We start from the raw sequence: 19,077 nt of genomic DNA, 5'->3' as shown, positions 1-19,077 counted from the left end.
AGAACCGCCACCCGCCCGAGACGCCAGATAGTCATTCCGAAGTATAGTACCATGGACCCCCCTATGACTCCCATTTTTCCCAGTCCGTTGTCGAACTTGTCGAGGGAAGACGCCCATCCTTCTCACTCTTGGGTGAGTAGATAAGTGAGGTGAAGCAGTACTGAATGGGAAAGGGAAAGAGAGAGGAATCGGATACACTTCAAGGAGAACACACTAAGTTTTAGTATGAAGAAAAACTGAAAATGAAGAACTGTGATGAAGGACACGAAGCCAGGGTATTTGTACAAAAACCAAGATAGCGAGAAGCGACGGGACAGACCCACGGAAAGATAAGGGGATTAGAGAAAAGACACTGATAGAATGAAGAGATAAGGGGGAAAGAAAAATAGATGTGATAAAATATAGCACCTTGTCATATAGTAGCACAAGAGAAGAGAAAGATATCAATCCTCGAATCGTCGCGGGCGGAGCCGAAACATGTAGGTTACTTCATCATCGTGACACAAGGGGGCAAGAAGGGGAAAAAGGGTTGTGTTCAATTTCTCTTCTTGTTTGTTCTGTTTGGTTTTCTTCTTTTTTCCTCTTCAATAGTAATCCTCCTTCTCGATCAACATGATCAATTCCGTGAGCTCCTTGCGCAGCGACCGGTTTCGATCCCATACCTCCACGATCTTCGGGCGGTGACTCAAGAAGACAGCTTTCTTCCAGGGAAGTCCATTGTATTTCTGAACGACGCCGCTGGGAAGGTTGCGGGCAATGTTGCGAAGGACCAAGGCGGCTTTGTACGCAACCCCAACGGGCTCGCCGCGCTCACTGACTGGGGTATTGAGGTAGAACCATTTGCGCACAATGCGCTCTTGGAGCACCGCCCTCTTGGAAACGGGAGCCTCTGCGTCTGCGGGACGTTCTTCGGGGAGGTGGGAGGCGACGTGGCCAGCGACCGCGGCGGTGTTCGCGCTGGCGCTAGAGCCGCGGAATCTCGTGCAGTTTTCCCAAAGGCAAGTGTGGATAGCCGATTGGGCATTGTCCAGGTTGTAGTGGCCCGGTGTCTCGGTGCGCTTGAGGTTCATATGATCGGCAAATACGTGGTTGCGGAGGTCCGTCGGGGTAGAGAACGCACGCTGGCAGGTTTTGGTGGGTTTGGAGTCGTCGGCCCACTTGCAGTAGATGTAAGGGAAGCCCTGGAAGGTGTACGCTGTCTCCAGTGGGCGGATGCCCTTGATGATAAATCGAGTGGAGGAGCCGGGGCCATTAATGACTTGTGCTTGAGCGTTCGTGAAAGTCGTGCTCACATTCTTGATAAACTCGGCCGCAGGGAGGACACCACCTCCCGGTACGCGAGGATCAGCGAACCGGCTCTGGTAAGCCTGCCAGAGGGCGATCTGTGTGATCTCGCATTCCGGGTCCTCAACGAAGCAGCACCTCAGCCAGCGTGAGCTACGCTCAGGCTCTGATAATTCCATCAGATCCTTCAGAAGCTCAGACGGTACACGAGGAATCTCAGATGGCGGTGGTGCAACCTTCTCATCTTGTAGAACGGTTTCCATCTTGGTGGCTCGGGCTTCGTACGTCAGTAGTGCAATCATGCGCGGAACGAAGATGCTGGGGAAATCGAAAACATCGAGCATGGTCTCGATATTCTCGCTTGAAAGAGTGTATTGATACCAGAAGTCCAAGGCACCGCTCAAAATATCTTTATCCAAATCGAGAAGCGTGTGGAAGTATAGTTGCTGCAGGGATTGTTTGGGCATGCGCTCCATGGCCCGGTTGCCTTCTGGTTCATCGATCTCAGTTGAAAAGTGCGTCAATGCCCACAGAGCCCGCACTACATGAGCACGATCAGGAGACTCTAGGCATCTGAGCAAAGAGATCCAAAGTGGATCTTCCGGGTCAGTCCGCATGAACTTTGTCACCTCCTCTGCGATATCCAAGGCATCATTTCTGATTTCGTTGAGGCGTGGTTGGTCTGGGAGGTTGATCAGAATCACCAGGAAATCTCTAAGAAGACCTTTGGCATAACGCGAGGCATAGAATGCATTTTCCTTGAGTAGTACCATGTTCCGGAGTACCAGAGTTGCCTCTTTGACGTTTCGTAGACGATGATTGAACTCATATGTCTCCAGAGTGTCCTTCGGTAATGTAACGGGGATATGTTTGATTCTCTCGAGTATATCGCGTGTGCCATATAGTGAATTGAGCACATTGACGCGGGCCATAGGCTCACGGAAGTCGTACTGGAGCTCCCACTTGACCCCTGTGACAAGAAGCGATACATCTAGAGCCTTCTCCATCAAGGTTTCCGCTAACAATGGGAAGCCCTCGAATTTGAACTTGTCCCAGCGCTGATTGGATATTTGAACAAGGTGAAATAGCGCAAAGTCAACTTCGTCCGGAACGCCTGATTGCAGTCCATAATGCGCACGCTTGTAAATGTGATCAGCTGAGCAGACGAGTTAGTTGACGTAAATGAGTTGAGGAACAGCTGCCAGCGATGAACACTTACACTTCGGGACCTCTAGATATCTGAGGGGGAAGTAAGGATCGTAAAAGTCGGGTTGTTTGACTGTTTTGCCATGCATACTGAGAAACAGACCTGGTCTGTTACCCGGGGTTGCAACTTCGCGTGTGTTCATAGGCACCTTTTGATCCCTTCCTTCCCAGTTCTCGTTCGAGGGCGGGGCGTTGTTCACAGTCGGTGCGGGTGAGTTGGAATGACTCAAGGTCAGAGGAACGGGCTGTGGTGACTGATTTGCGTGGATTACATGTGAGCGTCTAGCGGGGGTAGTGTCGGGGATGAAGGGCTGATTTGCTTTGGGAGCCTGCCGCAAACCCTCTGTGCTTTGTTAGTCTGAGCTTCTCGACCGTAAATGGAAGGACTTCGTCAAGAAAGCACTTGCCTCGAAGGGATGTGCGGGGAGGTTGATTGGACATCTTGAGCTTGCTTTACAGCACGCCTGGGCCCTTGGACCTGTGTTTCCGGGGAGTTCGCAATCCGTTTGTTTGTTTCTTAACCTTCGCGTGTTGTCTTTGACTGACTCCAATTGAGGATCAAGGTTGGCGCGATTGAGCCGGGATACTGCCAAGATCCCCGTAAGAGCTCAAGCGCCAGAACCTCCAGGTCAAAAGGCGAGGTGTGGGTGAGTGTGAAAGCACACCGTCCGTGCCTTTAGAGCCCTTCTGCGGCCTTCTGTGCCTTTCCTGGTCGCCCTGTAATAATTCCCTATCGTATGAATGGTCTTCAAAATATCGCGTGGCGGGATCGGGCGCGCTCCAGTTTTGTTTCAAAGTTGGCTTGCTGGAATTGATGAACGGTTCGACCGATGATCTGGAAGCTTGGACGCGATATGAAGCTAACGGAGACAGTCTGCTTGAAGCCGAAGAGGATGCGATGGCGGCACAACAACACAAGACGTTCGCGATAGACGTTCTGGTGGAATATCTGGGAGATATTGCTGCGCAATAAATGGGATTATATTGGCGAATATGGTGCCTTAAGACGGAGAATCAATTCCTATGCTGGAGCCCAAGGGGGGCTATGTGAATGTAGAGACAAGCTGAACCTGCGATCGAAGCGTCCTGCCATCCACAGGCAAAAGTCCGCGCTGCTCCTACTGGCCTCAGGCGCGTGCGCGGATCATTCATCGGGCCGACTTGCCGCTCTCCCATGGTGTTTGACCTGTTTGTGATTCTGCTGAGTCAGCCTTTCTGCCCTAGATGTCAGGCATGGAATTTGCTGGCTTCAGAACTGTCTCGAGAGAGATTCGTCCTCAGGTTATAGAATTAGAAGAAAGTTGTCCATAATGAGGATCTCTCCATTCAAGATGCAAGCTGCCTTCTTTCGTATTGACCTCTGTTCCTTCTCAAAGTCAAGGTCTATAACATGAAGCTGCTCAAGATTTAAGCAGAACCTGTGACCATGTTCTGACTTTATCACTCAACATCTGTCAGATGCAATTCGAACTGAATTAGGATAGCCTAACCAGTACTTTGCCAGACCGGGGATGGGCGTCTTTTCGGATGGCGGCTTCTCACGACCTACATAGTATTTGAGTCTCCCTGATCACCTGTTCATATTCTTTGTCGCCCCCTCGAAGCATTGACTACAGATTCATCAACTCTACTTCCCAACATCTTAAGCCCAAATCAAAACTCATCATTTGAACTCTTCATGCCGTAAAGATTATGCATAATTATAGTTCACAGCCACTTCCAGATACCCCTCTCGCCCGTCTATCCTTAGCCAAGTTCTCCCATGTCACCACATCGTTGAGCCACAGAGGCCCATTGAACTGGGGTCATATCATAGGGAACAATGATCTCACAGCCACTTTCGAGAAGCCCCGGGCCACGAACAGTTTGTCTGGGGATAGTATTGTGCTAAGGATCTTTCGTTTCCACGATATCATGGTGAGACTCCGCCAGCGCTACCCTTTTACAAGCTTCATGCTAAGTGATCTATGACTAGGAAGAGCTCGATCTCTCCTTCTTTGCTATGGCCGCCACAAAGACCCCATCTCAGCCTGCCCAGGGTCAAGCATCGAAGCCATCATTCGCCGTCGTCGTGAAGCGACCCTGTCTGGCAGTGAAATATCCTCGCGGAAACATGGTAGGAGTCGATTCTTCAGCCCCGCACATACAACCAACGATCAAGCCTGACCTGCGCACAGATCCGCCGCTTTCAGATCAAATTCTCAGCCGAAAAGGACTACTATGCAGCTCTAGCCATCCTCAGCGAGATAAATTGCCCATTTTCAGAAGCTAGTCCTGCCCCCATGCACAAACAGACCTCCTCGCAGTGGAACACAGGATCCTTCAGACCTAGCTCCATGTCAAGTGAGCCGACAGTACCAAATACCATAATACCTCCCAACAACGGTGTTGGTTTCCCTGTGTATGCACCAGGCACATATGCTCGTCTACCAACGCCAAGCGTCACGGCAGGTATTGCTCCCCACAGATCATGTCAATTAGATAGTTTGTGGTTAATGAGAGGCTCCAGGCACATCGATAACGTCCGCATCTTCGTCCACCCTAGGCACCAGCCATCAGTACCAAGCGACAAGTACACCCAGCAGTCTCGCCAAGTACATGTATACAGACAGCAACCGTACGCAGTCCCTCAATGGCCAATGCCCACCCTCTGCCCTACAGGTCCACGGCACCTCGGAGGCTGACCCGTCCAGACCTTCCACTGCCACTTTGCCCCTGGAGACAGCGAACCTGGACCCGCCTCCCGTGAGGGTTCTTCCATTTTCCAGACCGCTCATGAAGAGGACTCACACAATCGCCACGACCGGCATCCCCGCTGGAAATGTGGCAGCATTTGGAAGCACAGGTGAATATCTCCGACGCGCGCGGTCTGGAACTCAACTCCCATGGAAATCATCTCTAACTTCAGTATACAGTGTCTAGACCCTACCCAGAACTAGCCCCTGCAAACAAGACACAACCTACTCCATCACCGCACCCCCCAACTCAGGCTGAAACTCCCCGAATCACCGTCCTGAAGTACTCGAACCCAGCCGCGCAAGTCCCAGCCCCAGCAGCTAACCCAGGCGGGTCCCAGCCAGTACCTAGAGTCCCCTTACCCCCTTTGCCCTCCTATTCAGGCCTCATCACCACCGCAAGCAACGAGCAGCAGCCAGCCACCTCCTGTGACCAGCACCAGAAGCACTATCCTCTTGAATCAGTCATAAACAACATCCCCACCATCACAACAGCGGGAGCACCGCAGCAAGAGCCACTCCAGGAACAACAACAGCAGCAGACACAGCAGCAGCAGACCATACCACTCCCGACCCCGGAAGATCTCGCATCGTATAGTTCAGCATCCACGACGGAGCGCATGCAACTCGTTGAGTCCTGGATCTGTCGCCACGTAAAAGACGATGCCTTCCTCAAGCTTTGTGAGGATGTGGAGGGTATATGGCAGCGAATGAAGTTGGGGACGGGCAAAGGAGGTACGTGATTTGGGCTGGTGGAATTTCCCTCTTGATACTTTGCTATTCTTCTTGTTTCTTGTTCATCTTTCGCGCGACTGTTTCAAGGTTTCGTCAACCCTTTCGTGTTCCTTCTATTTCACAGAGATGTTGTTGACGTGAAGCATGAAATGCCGCGATGTTGCTATATTATCTCACGGGCCGTCGGGTTGTGGAGGGAATATCTTGTTTGATCTCACAATATTACCACCGACTAGGGCAAGAAGTAATGGAAAGAATCGTAGGAATGCAGGCAAAGCATGCTTTGTAATGAATAGAATTCCACCTAAAGATACACGATCGCGGCAAATAGCACCATGTTGACTGCCTCGCGAAATTGCTAGATTAAAAGCCAGTGGTTCGGAAATCAACAGCAATGCTTTCAGTTTTGAAGAAGTAAAAGTGGATGGGAGAAGAGAAAACGTTTCCAGCTCAAGATACAATGACACAAGTAGATAAAAGTTCCGAGATATAGCAATACCCGGTAAGTAACAGTTCGAGAGAATTGAGGGTGCTTTACCGGGATCGATGATAGATCAAGCCAGCAAAGACGTTCAGGTAGCCTTCTCTCGTGAGGAGGGTGAAGTCCACAACCATACGACCTTGGGGTTGCGCGCCAGAAGCCAGATTGGGTGAGGTGGCGGTCAAGTGATTTTCAGTCGGGGGAATAACAGGGGGCGGGGAGGAAGCGTTCGCAGCCGCAGCCACTTGGCCCTCAGCGCCCACGGCAAGGTCAGCCAGGTGCTGGAGAGAACGCTGCTCATTCGGACCCAGGACTGGAGGAGCTGCAGGGCCGCTCTTGACGCCGCTGCCAATGGTTGAGTCTTGAAACTGGCTCTCCTGTGCTTTGGTGCGTCGCCATTCAATGAAGGTGCGGATTTTGGTGTCCCAGGCTGGGGTGTAGAAGATGTCGCCAAATTCGCCTGATTCCGCGGCCCGCTTAGCGCGGTGATCAAGAATTTCCTCGACCTTCTTGATTGAGTCCCAGCACTCGTTGGCATATTCCGGGAGGACCGTGGCCTCGAGCAGGGTCATACTTGCCAGAGCCAGACTGTGGATATCGAATGGAGACGTGAGACGGTATTGTGAGCTGGCTCTGTGCAATTCATTGACAACCTCTTCGGCGGCGTAGATGATCTCGTAGGGCGTGTAAATAAAGATATGGCGCTTGATCAACAATCGCAAGGTCCAGTACAGCTGATTTTGCAAGCTGTCGAGGAAGCTGGAGGGTGCTCCGTCCTCTACGTTCTCGGAAGGTCGCCGATAATCTCCAACCTCTGCGGCCTCCCCAAGTAGCTCTAGGCGCGCAGCCATGCTATTAGCAACTAACCGGCCAGGGCCGGTGTTCGACTGGCAAAGATTCTGCTCTTCTGTCACCAGGTTTGCCAATTCGACGAGGAAGGTAGAATACGCTAAGCAGGCTTGTGGTTAGTCCACGTTATCAAATGATGGAATGTTGCAGTGTGGTACATACAGCAAACTCTGGCAGTAACTGAGCCAAGAATTCGTTCGTCGCCACGGTTGCGAACGTCAAGCGTGTTCAAAACACTTGGGTCAGCCACACTAATAGCATACCACCGCGCCATTATCGCCAAGGACACCCAGCTGCGTCGGGCAAGAGATGATTCAGAGTCAACGTCAGGATCTGTAACCCGCTGAGACTTCCACAGATGAAGACCTTTAACCAAATCCGAACCGAGCTTGGTTGCTGACTGGATGAGAGTATGTTTGGGCACACCGTCTTTCATAACCATGTTGTCCGGTCCACGGGCATCGCAGTCGAGGATCATGAGTAGTATGCTCTGGAGCCAGATGAGGTTGACTGTGGTTGACCGCGTGATGGCTGGCTGGCGCGTGTAGTATAGAAGCAGATCCTGTGCGTTTTCGTAGGAGGTGACTCTCTCAAAAGAGCCGCTAAGGCGCTCCAAGTTGGCGCGCGTCACAGTGTAAAGGCTGTACAGAAAGATTTCTTGCAGCTCACGGCCACAACGGTGCAGAATCTCAAGAAAGCGCTCTTTTGAGTTTGGCAGGATTGGGAATACGGGGTGTATCCTTTGATAATAGCTACTGGAGTTTAGCACGTGGCCGTGTAGACCGGGTGCATACAGCACTCTCGGAGAAGCTGTGGGCAAGGGCACTTACGCGTTCAGAGCACCTTCATCCACATCCACGGGAGTCATATCTTCGTCCATTGCTTGCTTCGGGACATCAGGGATGTCGAGGCTGTGGGGTAGGTCATTTTCGTTGCCAGTTGCCCAAAACAGATTCCCGGGTTTAGGTGCTGTGTTGTTGACCACGGAAGGATGGCATGGGTCGGTCGAACTTTCTCCTGCGTCTAGGTATAATTAGATAGATGACATGATGATTATGTTGAGGTAAACCAACCAAAAGCTGTCTGGGGGCGTGTATTGAACGATGGTTGCGTGAACGAGGCACTCGGAAGCCCGTCAAACATGGAATACGTCCTTTTGCGACCGATGGGACCGTTGTCAATTGGAGGCGAAAAATCCTGGTATGCCCGAGGGGAGGAGACTTCGTTCATCGGCTGATACGGCATGTCGGGATGCACCATAGCAGGTTGCATTTGACTCTCCAATGTGTGTAAGCGCTCCGCCAATTCTTTGATGTAGCTATCACTCCGCATCAGCGAGACCCTTTTTGAAACCCGACGCGCGCAACCATTCTTACCCTTTGCTTGGACCTCGTTTCATTGGGACTCGGCTGAACTGGCAAACAACTCCAAGGCGACGACAGTTGGAGCATGTTTCGACGCCAGACTCGGAGCTCGCATCGCAGCGGACCTAATTGAGAGGTACTGTCAGTTCGACGGCACCGCGTCGCGCGTGGCGAGCAGGGGAAGTCGGGAATTCGCGTTACCTTCTTGCGCCGACATTCATCGCATGCGCGAGAGATCTTCGATCTCTTCCTCCTCGCGCTCTGGTCTCCGTAGCTTAGATCGTGGTTCGGATCGACACCAACTTGTTGGCTTGGCGTAAATTGGAGCATGTGCTGTTGTTGATGCTGATCTGGGGATGCAGGCCGACCCATGTCAGGACCACCGGGATTGGAGGAACCAAGGACCATTGATTGACCGTGGTGAACTCCATTATTTGAGCCGTCAGCAAGACCAGGGCCAGAGGTTTCGCGGGATAGCTCGGCGGACAAAAGTTCGTCGGCAGTCAACTGTCGGTTGGTGTAGTATTGCATGGCGCCCTGGCTCATCTGCGCCGCGTTGGGGGATGGATAGGAGTGGGCCGGAGGCATATCAGGATGCTCGCGGGAGTTCATCTTGGCTGTAAGGATGATAACTATGGGGAAATGATATGGTGGATGGTGGAGCGATGCTCCGGTTTGATGGAGGAGAGAGAGTGTTGAAGGACGGAAGACGCGAGAACAGCAGGCAAGGTTTTACAGGCTAAACTTGCCTGGGCGGGGAGATTTTTGAAGGGGTTAGCGCCGAATGCCGTCGGCGACGAGCAGGACACGACGAACATTATTTCGCGACCAAATTACAAGATGGGTACATTATCATCGAGTCTGATGCAGACTCGGGGAGGTGGAATTTGAGGATATAGTTTCATACTGGGATGATCGCGCCGACGCGGAGGGCCGGCTTTTTGTTTCTGCGTCCGTCCAGCGAGCGAACGGATTAATACTATTTCCCACCGGCCCAGAACTCTTCGACCATCAGATATTCTTGCTTGGGAAGAATCCTTCGATTGGGTTTGAATGGGTCTGAATGGATGGCTTCAGGGCCTCTCGGATGTCGGTGGGCTAGTTCGATCTTTGCCTTGACTGTTGGCGATACGAAGTCATACAAAGCCATTTGAAGCTTTTCTGCCTGAAGATCTGAACCTCGCTAATGTTCGAACTCGTGATTCAAAAGCCTTCATTTCTACCACTCCTTTACCCTTGAGGCTGGCTGAATGGATATTCTCTTTAACATGCAAGCACTGGTTGATTGACTTACACGTAGTTCAATGAGGACACCTCGTCTCGCCTTCGAGGACGAAAATGAGATATAGACTTTGTATGACTTCATCTCACGTGTACATATGCGCTACAACCATGATAACCATCTCCCTTTACTTTGCAGTTCTCTTCACAAGATGCTCTAGTCAAGCTTAAACATGTGCTTAAGGTAATAAGAATCGCCTCACTGATAATCGAATGGCCTGCATGCGTCATCTGTGGTCTGGAATCCCATTGACATTTACTTGTTTTGTGTGAAGATGGACCTTCAACCACAAATAAAATAATCCTCCGTTTATCTTGCAACGGAGTAGTTCATTACCTGATCACTGAGCTTCTAATATTTAGACTTTATTCCAGGGTGATAGACATATCTGTGAGCAAGTGGAACAATCAATGGCTAGAAGCAAGAGCATTTTCGAACACAAGATCCAGAAATTGAGGATAGCGGGACTGGTGCCTGAGGCTGTCTAGAGGATGTCCTGATCCCCGTGGGTAAAAAGCGTTCTCGAAGAAGACCGCCATTAGCCTTCAGCCATCATCAGCCATCTCTCACCCCGGCAATCACCACGATCATCACCACCACCGCTACCACAGAGTCAAGACTCGGGCCACAAAACACTGTCGCTTCATATCTCCTTCTGGCCTCCATTCTTCCTCCACATCGCGGGCACGGTCCGTTGGCTGGGGCAGACCGGTGCACAATGGTAGGCTGAAACATGGCCCACCCTGCGTACATGGGCACTGCCATTGGCGGATCACCAGCAGTCTCGTCTATCTAAACTCAAGCCAAGCATTCGATATCACTGGTTCTCATCGCCGACATGCGATCTCCCGACACACCACTTTTCGCTGGAATTTCTGGGATTAGCTGGGCTGGAGTCTTTTCAGATGAGACTTTGTGGCGGACCGCATCGAGTTAAGACCTGAAAGTACTTCTATGCAAGACTTGGGAAGACAAAAGCCGATGCACGCACTCATGTAGGTACACGTTTTGAACAGCGTTAGCGATCCACTTTCGCGAAGCCACTTGGGTGAAGGGGAATGGAGAATACTGACCTAGTCGACAGGGTACCTAGGCAACCTAGACTAGATAGGCATCGTTTGGTAACTAGGTATGATAAACGGGCTTTGGACTAGTTTAACAAGTGGAGTCGCCGACTCACAGCATCCACGATTCTATACGACGAATTGAATACGACCAGGATGGCAAGCCAAGCCAATGCCATATGTCTCAACGGAGTTTGAGGCAAAAGATAGACAGGGCTCGATGACTTGAAAGACTCAATTCCGGGGGGTCTCCTAAATGAGTGCTGACCATTGCTTCGCTAGTGACTTCTCGTGTTGATGATGGTGTTTCGGCTATTTTTATTGTTGGCTGGGAGACGCCGAGTTGAAGATGGACCGGGGGTAGTCACTAGTACTTGTAGTAGCCGATTCCACCCCTCTGGCCCTGCCGCAGCGTCGGATTGTGTGTCAGGGCGGCCTGCACATATATGAAGCTATACATGCCTTCGAAGCATCTGCTGGCGTGAACCACGATTTTTGCCCATCTATTCTTCATCTGTCCAGCTGTCTGTTCGGCTGATACGAAAGAGCGCCTGGGGCCATACGAAGCAGTAATTTAGCCACATTGCCAGGGCCTGTCTTCACAAAGGGCCCCGAATGGACCCGACTGATCCTTGAAATGGTCAGTTTCATTGGTGGAGGGACAATCCACCAGCATCGTGTAGATCAGGCCCCGCCGCATGACCGACCGACAAGGACAAAGCTGCAGTTGCCCCAAAGCAGAAACTGTGACGCCATCCCGCAGTCCCCAACAACTCGTGATGTTCAACGATGGGATTTCAAAGTCTCGACGACTTGTTAAACAGATCTGAAGACATAACAGACATCTGGCTGATCGTGATGTGAGGCAATATCGATTGAGTGATCTCAAGAAGAGCCTCCTCTAGATCTTTGCCAGGCAAACCTGAAGATAAACAAGTATCTCGACCCTGGATTGCGATGCGCGGTGCAATGGTGATCCTCAATACCAGGAACCTGGCCTGGGCTGGTCATTATTTCGCGGCCGGCGGTCCGCGTTGCCTACAGACGGTTCGCCCTGGTACAATACCAATACATCCATAGATCCTTTACGCCGACTTTACGCAGGGCTCGAGCCTACTTTACCTAACTGAATCTGACAAAGATCACGGAGCCAGGAGGATTCTCGATCGAGACAATTTCAAGAACGTAGCACTGCAGGGGCCGGAACCACCGACAATTCAACCTGGCTCCATTATTACTGAGCACCGGAGCCATTGAATAAGAGTGTCAGCCTCCAGACTGCACGTTAGCTAGTCTAGTGCACGCACAAAGGTACGGCATACACTGTATTTGTGCCCTCCGTTGTCAGGGCTGATTGATGCATGCAAGACTCGACTTTAATTATCTACGTACCTAGTCTATCGAGATCAACCGTGGGTAAAGTGGCAGTCAGCCAGTGTCTTATCCATCCGCACGTTCCTATTTTCCGCCAACAACTTTTGTTGAATGGCTGGCCGGAACAAATTTTTTTTCCCCCTCGGACTGCATGGAAGGTTTCAATCCTCTTTTCTAGAACTTTTGACTGGAGTGAGCGTGGCAAATATTCTCTTTCACTGATCTGGCAGACTACCACTGGATGCTGTACTTTTTCTCTTTCCCAAGGCAACAGGCGTGAGCGCACGGAAATCATTGGATCGGAATCTCGATTCAGGGATCCCACCAGTACATACATACATACAGTATTGACTTACACTGCAGTAGTCTGTCTGCTGGCGCCAGCCGATTTGGTTCACCCACTGAAACAACTGTCAGGGCCTCGTTCGTCGCAGCAACAGGCTCCTTGGTCAACCACCACTACTTATACAACACATATGACTTTATCTGTCTGCCTCTGACTCGCCGTATGTCTGTGACTTGATGGGTAAAAGATGGGTAAAAGGCCGGTCCGCCCGTCTGGGTAAAAGAATCCCACCCAACGGGCCACCGCCAGGTAAACCATTGTGGTTGTGGTCGTGGTCAACCGGGCCGGTTGCTTTGCTCTGCCCCAGGAATTCCGTAACGGGATCCATCGGTCACCCGACAGAGTTTGGTTCGCCCTTATGAACAAGCCTCCGTAAAACCAATTGAGGTCTCCATCTTTCTGGCTCCCAGTGCCCACCCCCCTCTCTTAACCCTCTTTAACCCGCATGTTCGAGCCCTAACCTAAGACCTAAGGCCCGAAGAGGGTATTCTCCGTGCCTTATCATTATCTCCTGCACGCCAGCTAACGATTTTCAGTGGGGCTAGCTTGAGGGTGGGCGTGAAGCGCGGGTTTAAACAACGGTCTAGTCATTGGAGTTGAGAATATTTGCAATTATGGAGGAGAGAGAGAGAGAGAGAGAGAGAGATCCGGATGGGAGAAAGAAAACAGGCAGCACGAAGGAGAACTTCCAATGCAACAACAGGATTGAAAGTATCGGGAGATCTCTCCTTGCATTGGGGTCTATGTACTGTGCATTGTTCAAGTTTGAGATTGCAATTGCAGCCGAAATGCTTAGGTTTTTGTCATTTTCTTTTTTGTTGTGAAGACCGTAGCTGTAAGTCACAGCTCCGACACCTCTTACCCTTCTGGTGGTAGCTGCAGTGCACCAGGGCGAGAGCATTGGTAGGGTGTGAACTTGCATTGCATGCCTCGGAGAGACCTCTCTGTTCGAGACAGGCATGTCGGTTGCGGAGGAGGGGGGAAGAGAAAAGGGCTAGCTAGGATGGGACGAGACCGCTTTGACGTACGACGCAAGTACCACTGCCATGGTGAATGTGTGCTCTGCCATCATTGCGAATGTTGATCGAGCTGATGATGATTCGAGATGACAAGGCAAGACAGGACAGGACAGGACAAGACAGGACAACCAAACCGAACATTTACCAGTTCTATACTGTCTGGTATGTCTCATTCAGCCACAAGGCTGACATCCAGGATCGCGTACCTTAAGTTACTAAGAACAGATTCGTTTCGTGTGTGACTTTGTGTGCACAGTGCCTACATTTCTTTCACACGAGGCTCGTCAAACGGTCAAACACACACACACAGAGAGAGAGAGAGAGAGAGAGAGACACGCGCGGAGTGAAACCCATGGAACTGGGAAACGGACGGTGGAGCGACAGAGAATCAAGATTTTTCATAGCTGGTGAGTTTGCCGAGGAGAAATACTAAGTGATTTAGTCGATGGTCTGGCGCAAGACAGATCAACAATATCATTATTAGTACGGAGTACTTCAGCAGCAAGATCATTATCGTCCCTGCCATCATCTGCACCATCAACATCATTTTCAGCTCGTCAGAATTGACCAGAAATGATCTTGACTGGGGCAACATGTAGGAAAGTCAAAGTACTGTACAGGAAGTAACTAGTACCTAACTTAACTAACTTCCAGTCAACTTCATACAACTCCGAACCGGGTAAGATTGTTACCAAAAATACATTCATTACTCTAGTTTCTTCTTCTTGAGGAGAGCAAAGAGACCAAAGATGTCACTCCCTTGCGGCCGCCGAATTGTTCCACTTTCACACTCGCCGCTCTGTGGATTGAAGGCTCCCCCCCCCCAGAGGTCTGTCTGACTACTTCTTCCCGCTTTCCCCTCTCCCGTTTCCCCCCCCTTCTCTTTCTCTTCTTCTTCCTCTTTTCACAGGGTTACGTTCGCAACTCTGCCTTCAGATCGATCGCTTTTTCCTTTATCTTGGCCGCCACAGCCGGTATTTGGTGTCCTGTCTCACGGCCGGCGCCAAACGGTGCGTAGGCTTTGGCCCCCCCCTCCCTCTTCCCTCAATCCTCTTCTCTTTCTCCCTTATTGAGATTTTCCCGCTTCTTTTCTTTCCCACCCGTTGTGGTTATATGTTTGTGCCTCGTTTAAGACGATATCTGTTCTCGCTACGGAATCAACTTCTTTACTGCCTACTCTAGCACCTGAGTGTTGCGCTGTGCAGAAGAAAAGAAAGACGAAACTCACTACCGCTATCCCGTCGCACATTGCGCCCATTGGCAATTGAAAGCACCGGTAGTCGGTATCGACGTTGAAACCTCAGTTGCGATTCAACCCCTTTGACAGGTGAAAAACGGCGTTTCTGTGACTCGGTCTGGTACAATTTGGGATATTCCCCGGAGATACCCCTGCTTTGTTGGAGTTTTCCTTGGTTTCTGTTGGTCCGATCTTCACGACGGACCACATACCTATACCTCGAATTCTCGCCTTGACGGCCCTTTTCCTTCTCCCCCGACAGGTCTTCCTGTTCGGCTTATATCATATATCATAAACTCAAAAAAGGAAGAGAGGCGCGAGACTTCTCTTCCCCCGCTCTCAATTACACACTCGATTCTATACTACCTCTTGTCGCGAATCATCGCATGTTCCTCACCCAGTAACCGCGGCGATGCTTATCGATGGCGAGAAGTGGGCTTGTGAAGCTTGCGTCCGGGGTCACCGGGTCAGCAGCTGTCACCACAGTGGTAGGTGGTCCATGCGGACATCCTCCGCTTCGAGTCGTGCGATTGCGTTGTTCGCTAACCTGGCTGCTATAGACCGCCCCTTGACCCACATCAACAAAAAAGGCCGCCCAGTCTCCCAATGCGCTCACTGTCGCGGCCTACGCAAGTCACGGACAACCCACACCAAGTGCGAGTGTGGTGATAAGAAAAAGCATAGCCACAAGAATGACACAGATCCCCATGCTGCTGACAAGCGGGATCTCAAGCGTGAGCATGATGGTGTTGGTAGATCGGTTCATTGTTTTCTGATATGGATTTTACAGAGGACTCCCGTCCGAGATGTGGCTGCACTCATGGACAGCGCTGTACTTGCGCGCTGAAAAAGGAACCCCACCTGGATACCGTCCCGGAAACCGGCCTTCCGCCGCCGCCTGCCACGGCTTTGTTGGATCAGCCCAAGAAGCCTCAGCTGACGTCGACCAAATCGGAGAGCACCCTCACCGTTTTCCGCGATGGTCACCACAAACCGGCTCACAAGCATAATGACATGGCTCACAAGTGTGGTCTGCCCTACACGATACCTCGTTCCCACACCATTCATTCGACGACTGACGTGGCTCGCCGCTCGGTTGACCACCTTCCTCTGGCCCAGCAGACCTTGCTTAACGAATGTCTGGCGAACCAGCAGCCCCCCGAGCAGTTGACCAGCCACCGACTCCATCGCCGGGTCAAGTCCGAACATGGGTCTCCGGAGAGTGCCCCCGTCGTGCCGCCGAACGCTGTTCCGACGACTGTTCCCCCACTCGACCTCTCGTCGTTTTTCCCACCACCCCAGACTATGGAGAAGCCCAGCGACATTAGTGTCCCCGGACCGGTCTCCACCATGCCCATGGCGAAGACCCCCCTGGACCAGCTAGTGACCAGCGGCTTGCCTGTCTCGTCATATTCTACTTTCCCAACAACAGCCACGTCTCCTGTCAATTGCATGGCCTTCCAAGATCCTTATAAGGAGGCCTACTTTACCTCGCCGGACAGCGACATGCCCATTGGATTCAGCGCTCCCCCTGTGGATTGGTCGAGCTTTCCCCTGTATTCGGACGTCCCGGCCGCGGCCAGCACGCAAGCTCCCTCCTACGCAAGCTTCGACTATAATGCGATGGCCCCTGGCTTTCCGGCCCCTTCTTCATCTGGAGACATCTCTGAAGTGGACGATTTTGCCCCTCTCTCTGGTCTTGGCCGTACGGGCAGTGATCTCCACGACTTAACCAGTGTGAGCGAAGGCTCGGACATTGACCATTATCGGATTAGCTCGGCGTCGTCATTCATCGGTCTGCCCCAGGCTCAGCTGCTGTCATCCAATAATCTCGAGTCGATCGACATCGACGACTTCCTCAAGTCGGCCAACGAATCCACCGCTGCGCTTGAGCATCAGCTCCAGGCGAACATGGGGATGGAGTCCAAGCCTCTCCCCTCGCAAGATGCCTTTGTTGCCATGTCGACTCCTGAAGCGTACAAACCCATGACCACCCCGACGGCCAGCATGCCCATGACAACGTCTGCAGCGGATTCGATGTGGCCTGTGGGGCTGTACGATTCCAGCGCGACCTCGGTGGACGAGAACAACACGGAGGCCAACTTCTTCGTGCAACCCTGGGTGCAGTAGGGGTTCAATTACCGATAGTCCTTGTGGTCTGCTAGCAGCACCTTACCACCACCTCCACACCGTCTGAGTGACGACCACCAACGTCTTCATGACCTTGATGAGAGATGATGATAAATGCCTGATTCTTATTGTTCGATTAGCCCGGTCCGCGAGTGACACTAAACTATAGCATCAATTGATCTAAAGATTTACTTTTTTTTGGATTAAGCGTCCGTTTGTTCTCTTGAGTTTATAGACTCTGTCAGCGGCGACAGTTTCACAGTCTGTCTGTGGCCATCCATTCACATCACATAACGTACATTCTAGTCATATAGATATCACATCTGACCAATAGACCTGTTTACTGGCACTGGCCATCCATCAAGGAAACACGTTCCGGGTGTGAGATCACACTGAGTAGTTACTGTACCTCGTCCCGATGCAAACCGTGTATAAGCTTGACTCCATCGGGTTGGATTCAGCAGAACGTAGAACGTAGCGGTGAGCCTCACAGGTACCCCCCGGGAACTCAGAGCAGCGGTGTAATAGCAGGTAGATACGTATGCATTATGCAGCCTGCAGTACAGGAGGTATGCGTATGCCATCCATCCGTCCAGCTCCATCCTTCCATTCAAAGATGATTGACCTATCCAGAAACCAACCAATAACCGGCCTTGCCGAATTGCCGGGTGTCTTTCTCGAGACATTGCGTTTCTTTGCAGTGTTTGCTCTTGTTACACCGTCGCGGTCGATTTGTGCGACGTCGCGCCGGCGGCCGTCTGGGATGTGTCATCGCTCGGCTGTTGCGGAGGGTCGGTGTATTCCGCGGACTGTGTGGCTGGACTGAGGGAGAAATCGTATACATATACTAGCCTGGAGGTATACACCTGTTTCCTTTTGGGGAGGGAAGGGGATGTTGGGTGTGTGTAATCCCTTTCCGGGGCTTCAAATCACCGATATCGATGCCCACCCTGATATCGCCTGTAGCTTGGGAGGGCCGACCCAGACGAGTTGTAACTGCGCGGGTTCTTGATCGGGAATCGGTGCAGGGTTGGTTATGCATATGCACTTTACAGTAAGCGCAGAGGAATGGTAAGTTCAGTCAACTTCTGCTTTCAACCCTATAGCTAGCTACAGTTTCAGTATTATTCGGTGGAGATTGATGACTTGGTGTGTGGTGCGGATGTTCGGGGGCACTATTTGTATACCGGACTTGTGAGGTAGCCTCAACTTGTTACTTCCATCCATTTCTACTCCGTACTGTCACCATACATGGCCCAAAACCCAGCAACTTGAATCAATCACTGACTGACTCATACACACGCACAACCCCAGCGATATTGCCAATCCAACCACCGGTAGGGATTCTCAAACTCGTCAGTGGATTTTGCTTCATCGTAGTCTAAGTTACCGGACTTACTCCGCACTCCCTGAAATGAACCAGAAAGCCAAGGCCCGACAAGCCTTGCACCACGAAAGCTTGTTGGCGGTCCCTTGCATTTAAAGGGGAAGGAAGAGGGGAGGGGGGGTGGCCTGTTGGAACCTCCTAAGAAACAACAGGGGAGCAGCAGCAGCAGCCGGGGATAGGAGGTCGAGGAGGAGGAGGATGAGGGCTTATGCATGGATGTACTCTGTACTGTGCTGTATGCAGGCCGGGTGGAGTCGATGATGAGATGGATGGGTGCGTCTGTGGATGGATTGGAGGCGGTAAATGCCTCACTCACCACACGGTTTGGTCCGGGAATCGATCTGTCTTTTGGAGGGAGGGGAGCGGTCTATGCCGTGGGTGGGTTTGTGTTTTACTGATCTGAATATTCCGATCGGTACGGTACACATTGGGATGGGTAGTAAGCATACGAGAGGTACTCCGTATTGTGCTATATATTTTTGGATAGGTGGTTTGGGGGGACAGTTTTATGGTATATACCTTATAAGTTGGGCAGTTGAGTGGCTACACAATTGAATTGTACATTTCATGTTCTGTATTTTCTG

At 51.4% G+C, this 19,077-nt stretch overlaps 4 protein-coding genes across 4 annotated transcripts; 2 read left to right on the top strand and 2 right to left on the bottom strand.

Annotated features, from left to right (window-relative positions):
- Positions 1 to 254: 254 nt before the first annotated feature.
- Positions 255 to 3,117, bottom strand: BO72DRAFT_250338 (putative chromatin remodeling complex subunit (Rsc9)). Its single transcript, XM_040940022.1, has 3 exons — positions 2,898 to 3,117; positions 2,504 to 2,833; positions 255 to 2,440 (listed from the first exon to the last, which is right to left on the bottom strand). The coding sequence occupies exons 1-3, from the start codon at positions 2,929 to 2,931 to the stop codon at positions 585 to 587; spliced, it is 2,220 nt and encodes a 739-aa protein (XP_040797107.1). The 5' UTR covers positions 2,932 to 3,117; the 3' UTR covers positions 255 to 584.
- A 1,065-nt stretch (positions 3,118 to 4,182) lies between these two features.
- On the top strand, positions 4,183 to 5,174 carry BO72DRAFT_387907 (uncharacterized protein; the record flags this gene model as incomplete). Its single annotated transcript, XM_040941693.1, has 3 exons — positions 4,183 to 4,407; positions 4,466 to 4,606; positions 4,668 to 5,174. The coding sequence occupies 3 exons, from the start codon at positions 4,183 to 4,185 to the stop codon at positions 5,172 to 5,174; spliced, it is 873 nt and encodes a 290-aa protein (XP_040797106.1).
- Positions 5,175 to 6,398: 1,224 nt separating this feature from the next.
- On the bottom strand, positions 6,399 to 9,449 carry BO72DRAFT_250271 (putative C6 finger domain protein). Its single transcript, XM_040940020.1, has 6 exons — positions 8,856 to 9,449; positions 8,667 to 8,779; positions 8,364 to 8,608; positions 8,121 to 8,313; positions 7,453 to 8,042; positions 6,399 to 7,390 (listed from the first exon to the last, which is right to left on the bottom strand). Exons 1-6 carry the CDS (start codon positions 9,264 to 9,266, stop codon positions 6,495 to 6,497), a joined length of 2,448 nt encoding a protein of 815 aa, XP_040797105.1. The 5' UTR covers positions 9,267 to 9,449; the 3' UTR covers positions 6,399 to 6,494.
- A 5,939-nt stretch (positions 9,450 to 15,388) lies between these two features.
- On the top strand, positions 15,389 to 17,106 carry BO72DRAFT_387871 (uncharacterized protein; the record flags this gene model as incomplete). Its single annotated transcript, XM_040941691.1, has 3 exons — positions 15,389 to 15,464; positions 15,537 to 15,710; positions 15,767 to 17,106. The coding sequence occupies 3 exons, from the start codon at positions 15,389 to 15,391 to the stop codon at positions 17,104 to 17,106; spliced, it is 1,590 nt and encodes a 529-aa protein (XP_040797104.1).
- Positions 17,107 to 19,077: the final 1,971 nt, after the last annotated feature.

Source organism: Aspergillus fijiensis (genome assembly GCF_003184825.1).
Source record: "Aspergillus fijiensis CBS 313.89 unplaced genomic scaffold BO72scaffold_64, whole genome shotgun sequence".
Lineage (NCBI taxonomy): Eukaryota > Fungi > Ascomycota > Eurotiomycetes > Eurotiales > Aspergillaceae > Aspergillus > Aspergillus fijiensis.
Note: the sequence above shows the minus strand (reverse complement) of the source record. Positions and strands in the feature narration are given on the sequence as shown.

Bases quoted from the DNA above. Each gene is read 5' to 3' on its own strand.
- BO72DRAFT_250271 (XM_040940020.1), bottom strand. From the start codon at position 9,266: ATGAACTCCCGCGAGCATCCTGATATGCCTCCGGCCCACTCCTATCCA. The intron at 8,314-8,363 runs GTTGGTTTACCT...AATTATACCTAG, and splicing joins ACGCCCCCAGACAGCTTTTG to ACGCAGGAGAAAGTTCGACC. The intron at 7,391-7,452 runs GTATGTACCACA...AAGCCTGCTTAG, and splicing joins AGTTACTGCCAGAGTTTGCT to CGTATTCTACCTTCCTCGTC.
- BO72DRAFT_250338 (XM_040940022.1), bottom strand. From the start codon at position 2,931: ATGTCCAATCAACCTCCCCGCACATCCCTTCGAG. The intron at 2,834-2,897 runs GCAAGTGCTTTC...AACAAAGCACAG, and splicing joins TCCCCGCACATCCCTTCGAG to AGGGTTTGCGGCAGGCTCCC. The intron at 2,441-2,503 runs GTAAGTGTTCAT...TCGTCTGCTCAG, and splicing joins ATATCTAGAGGTCCCGAAGT to CTGATCACATTTACAAGCGT.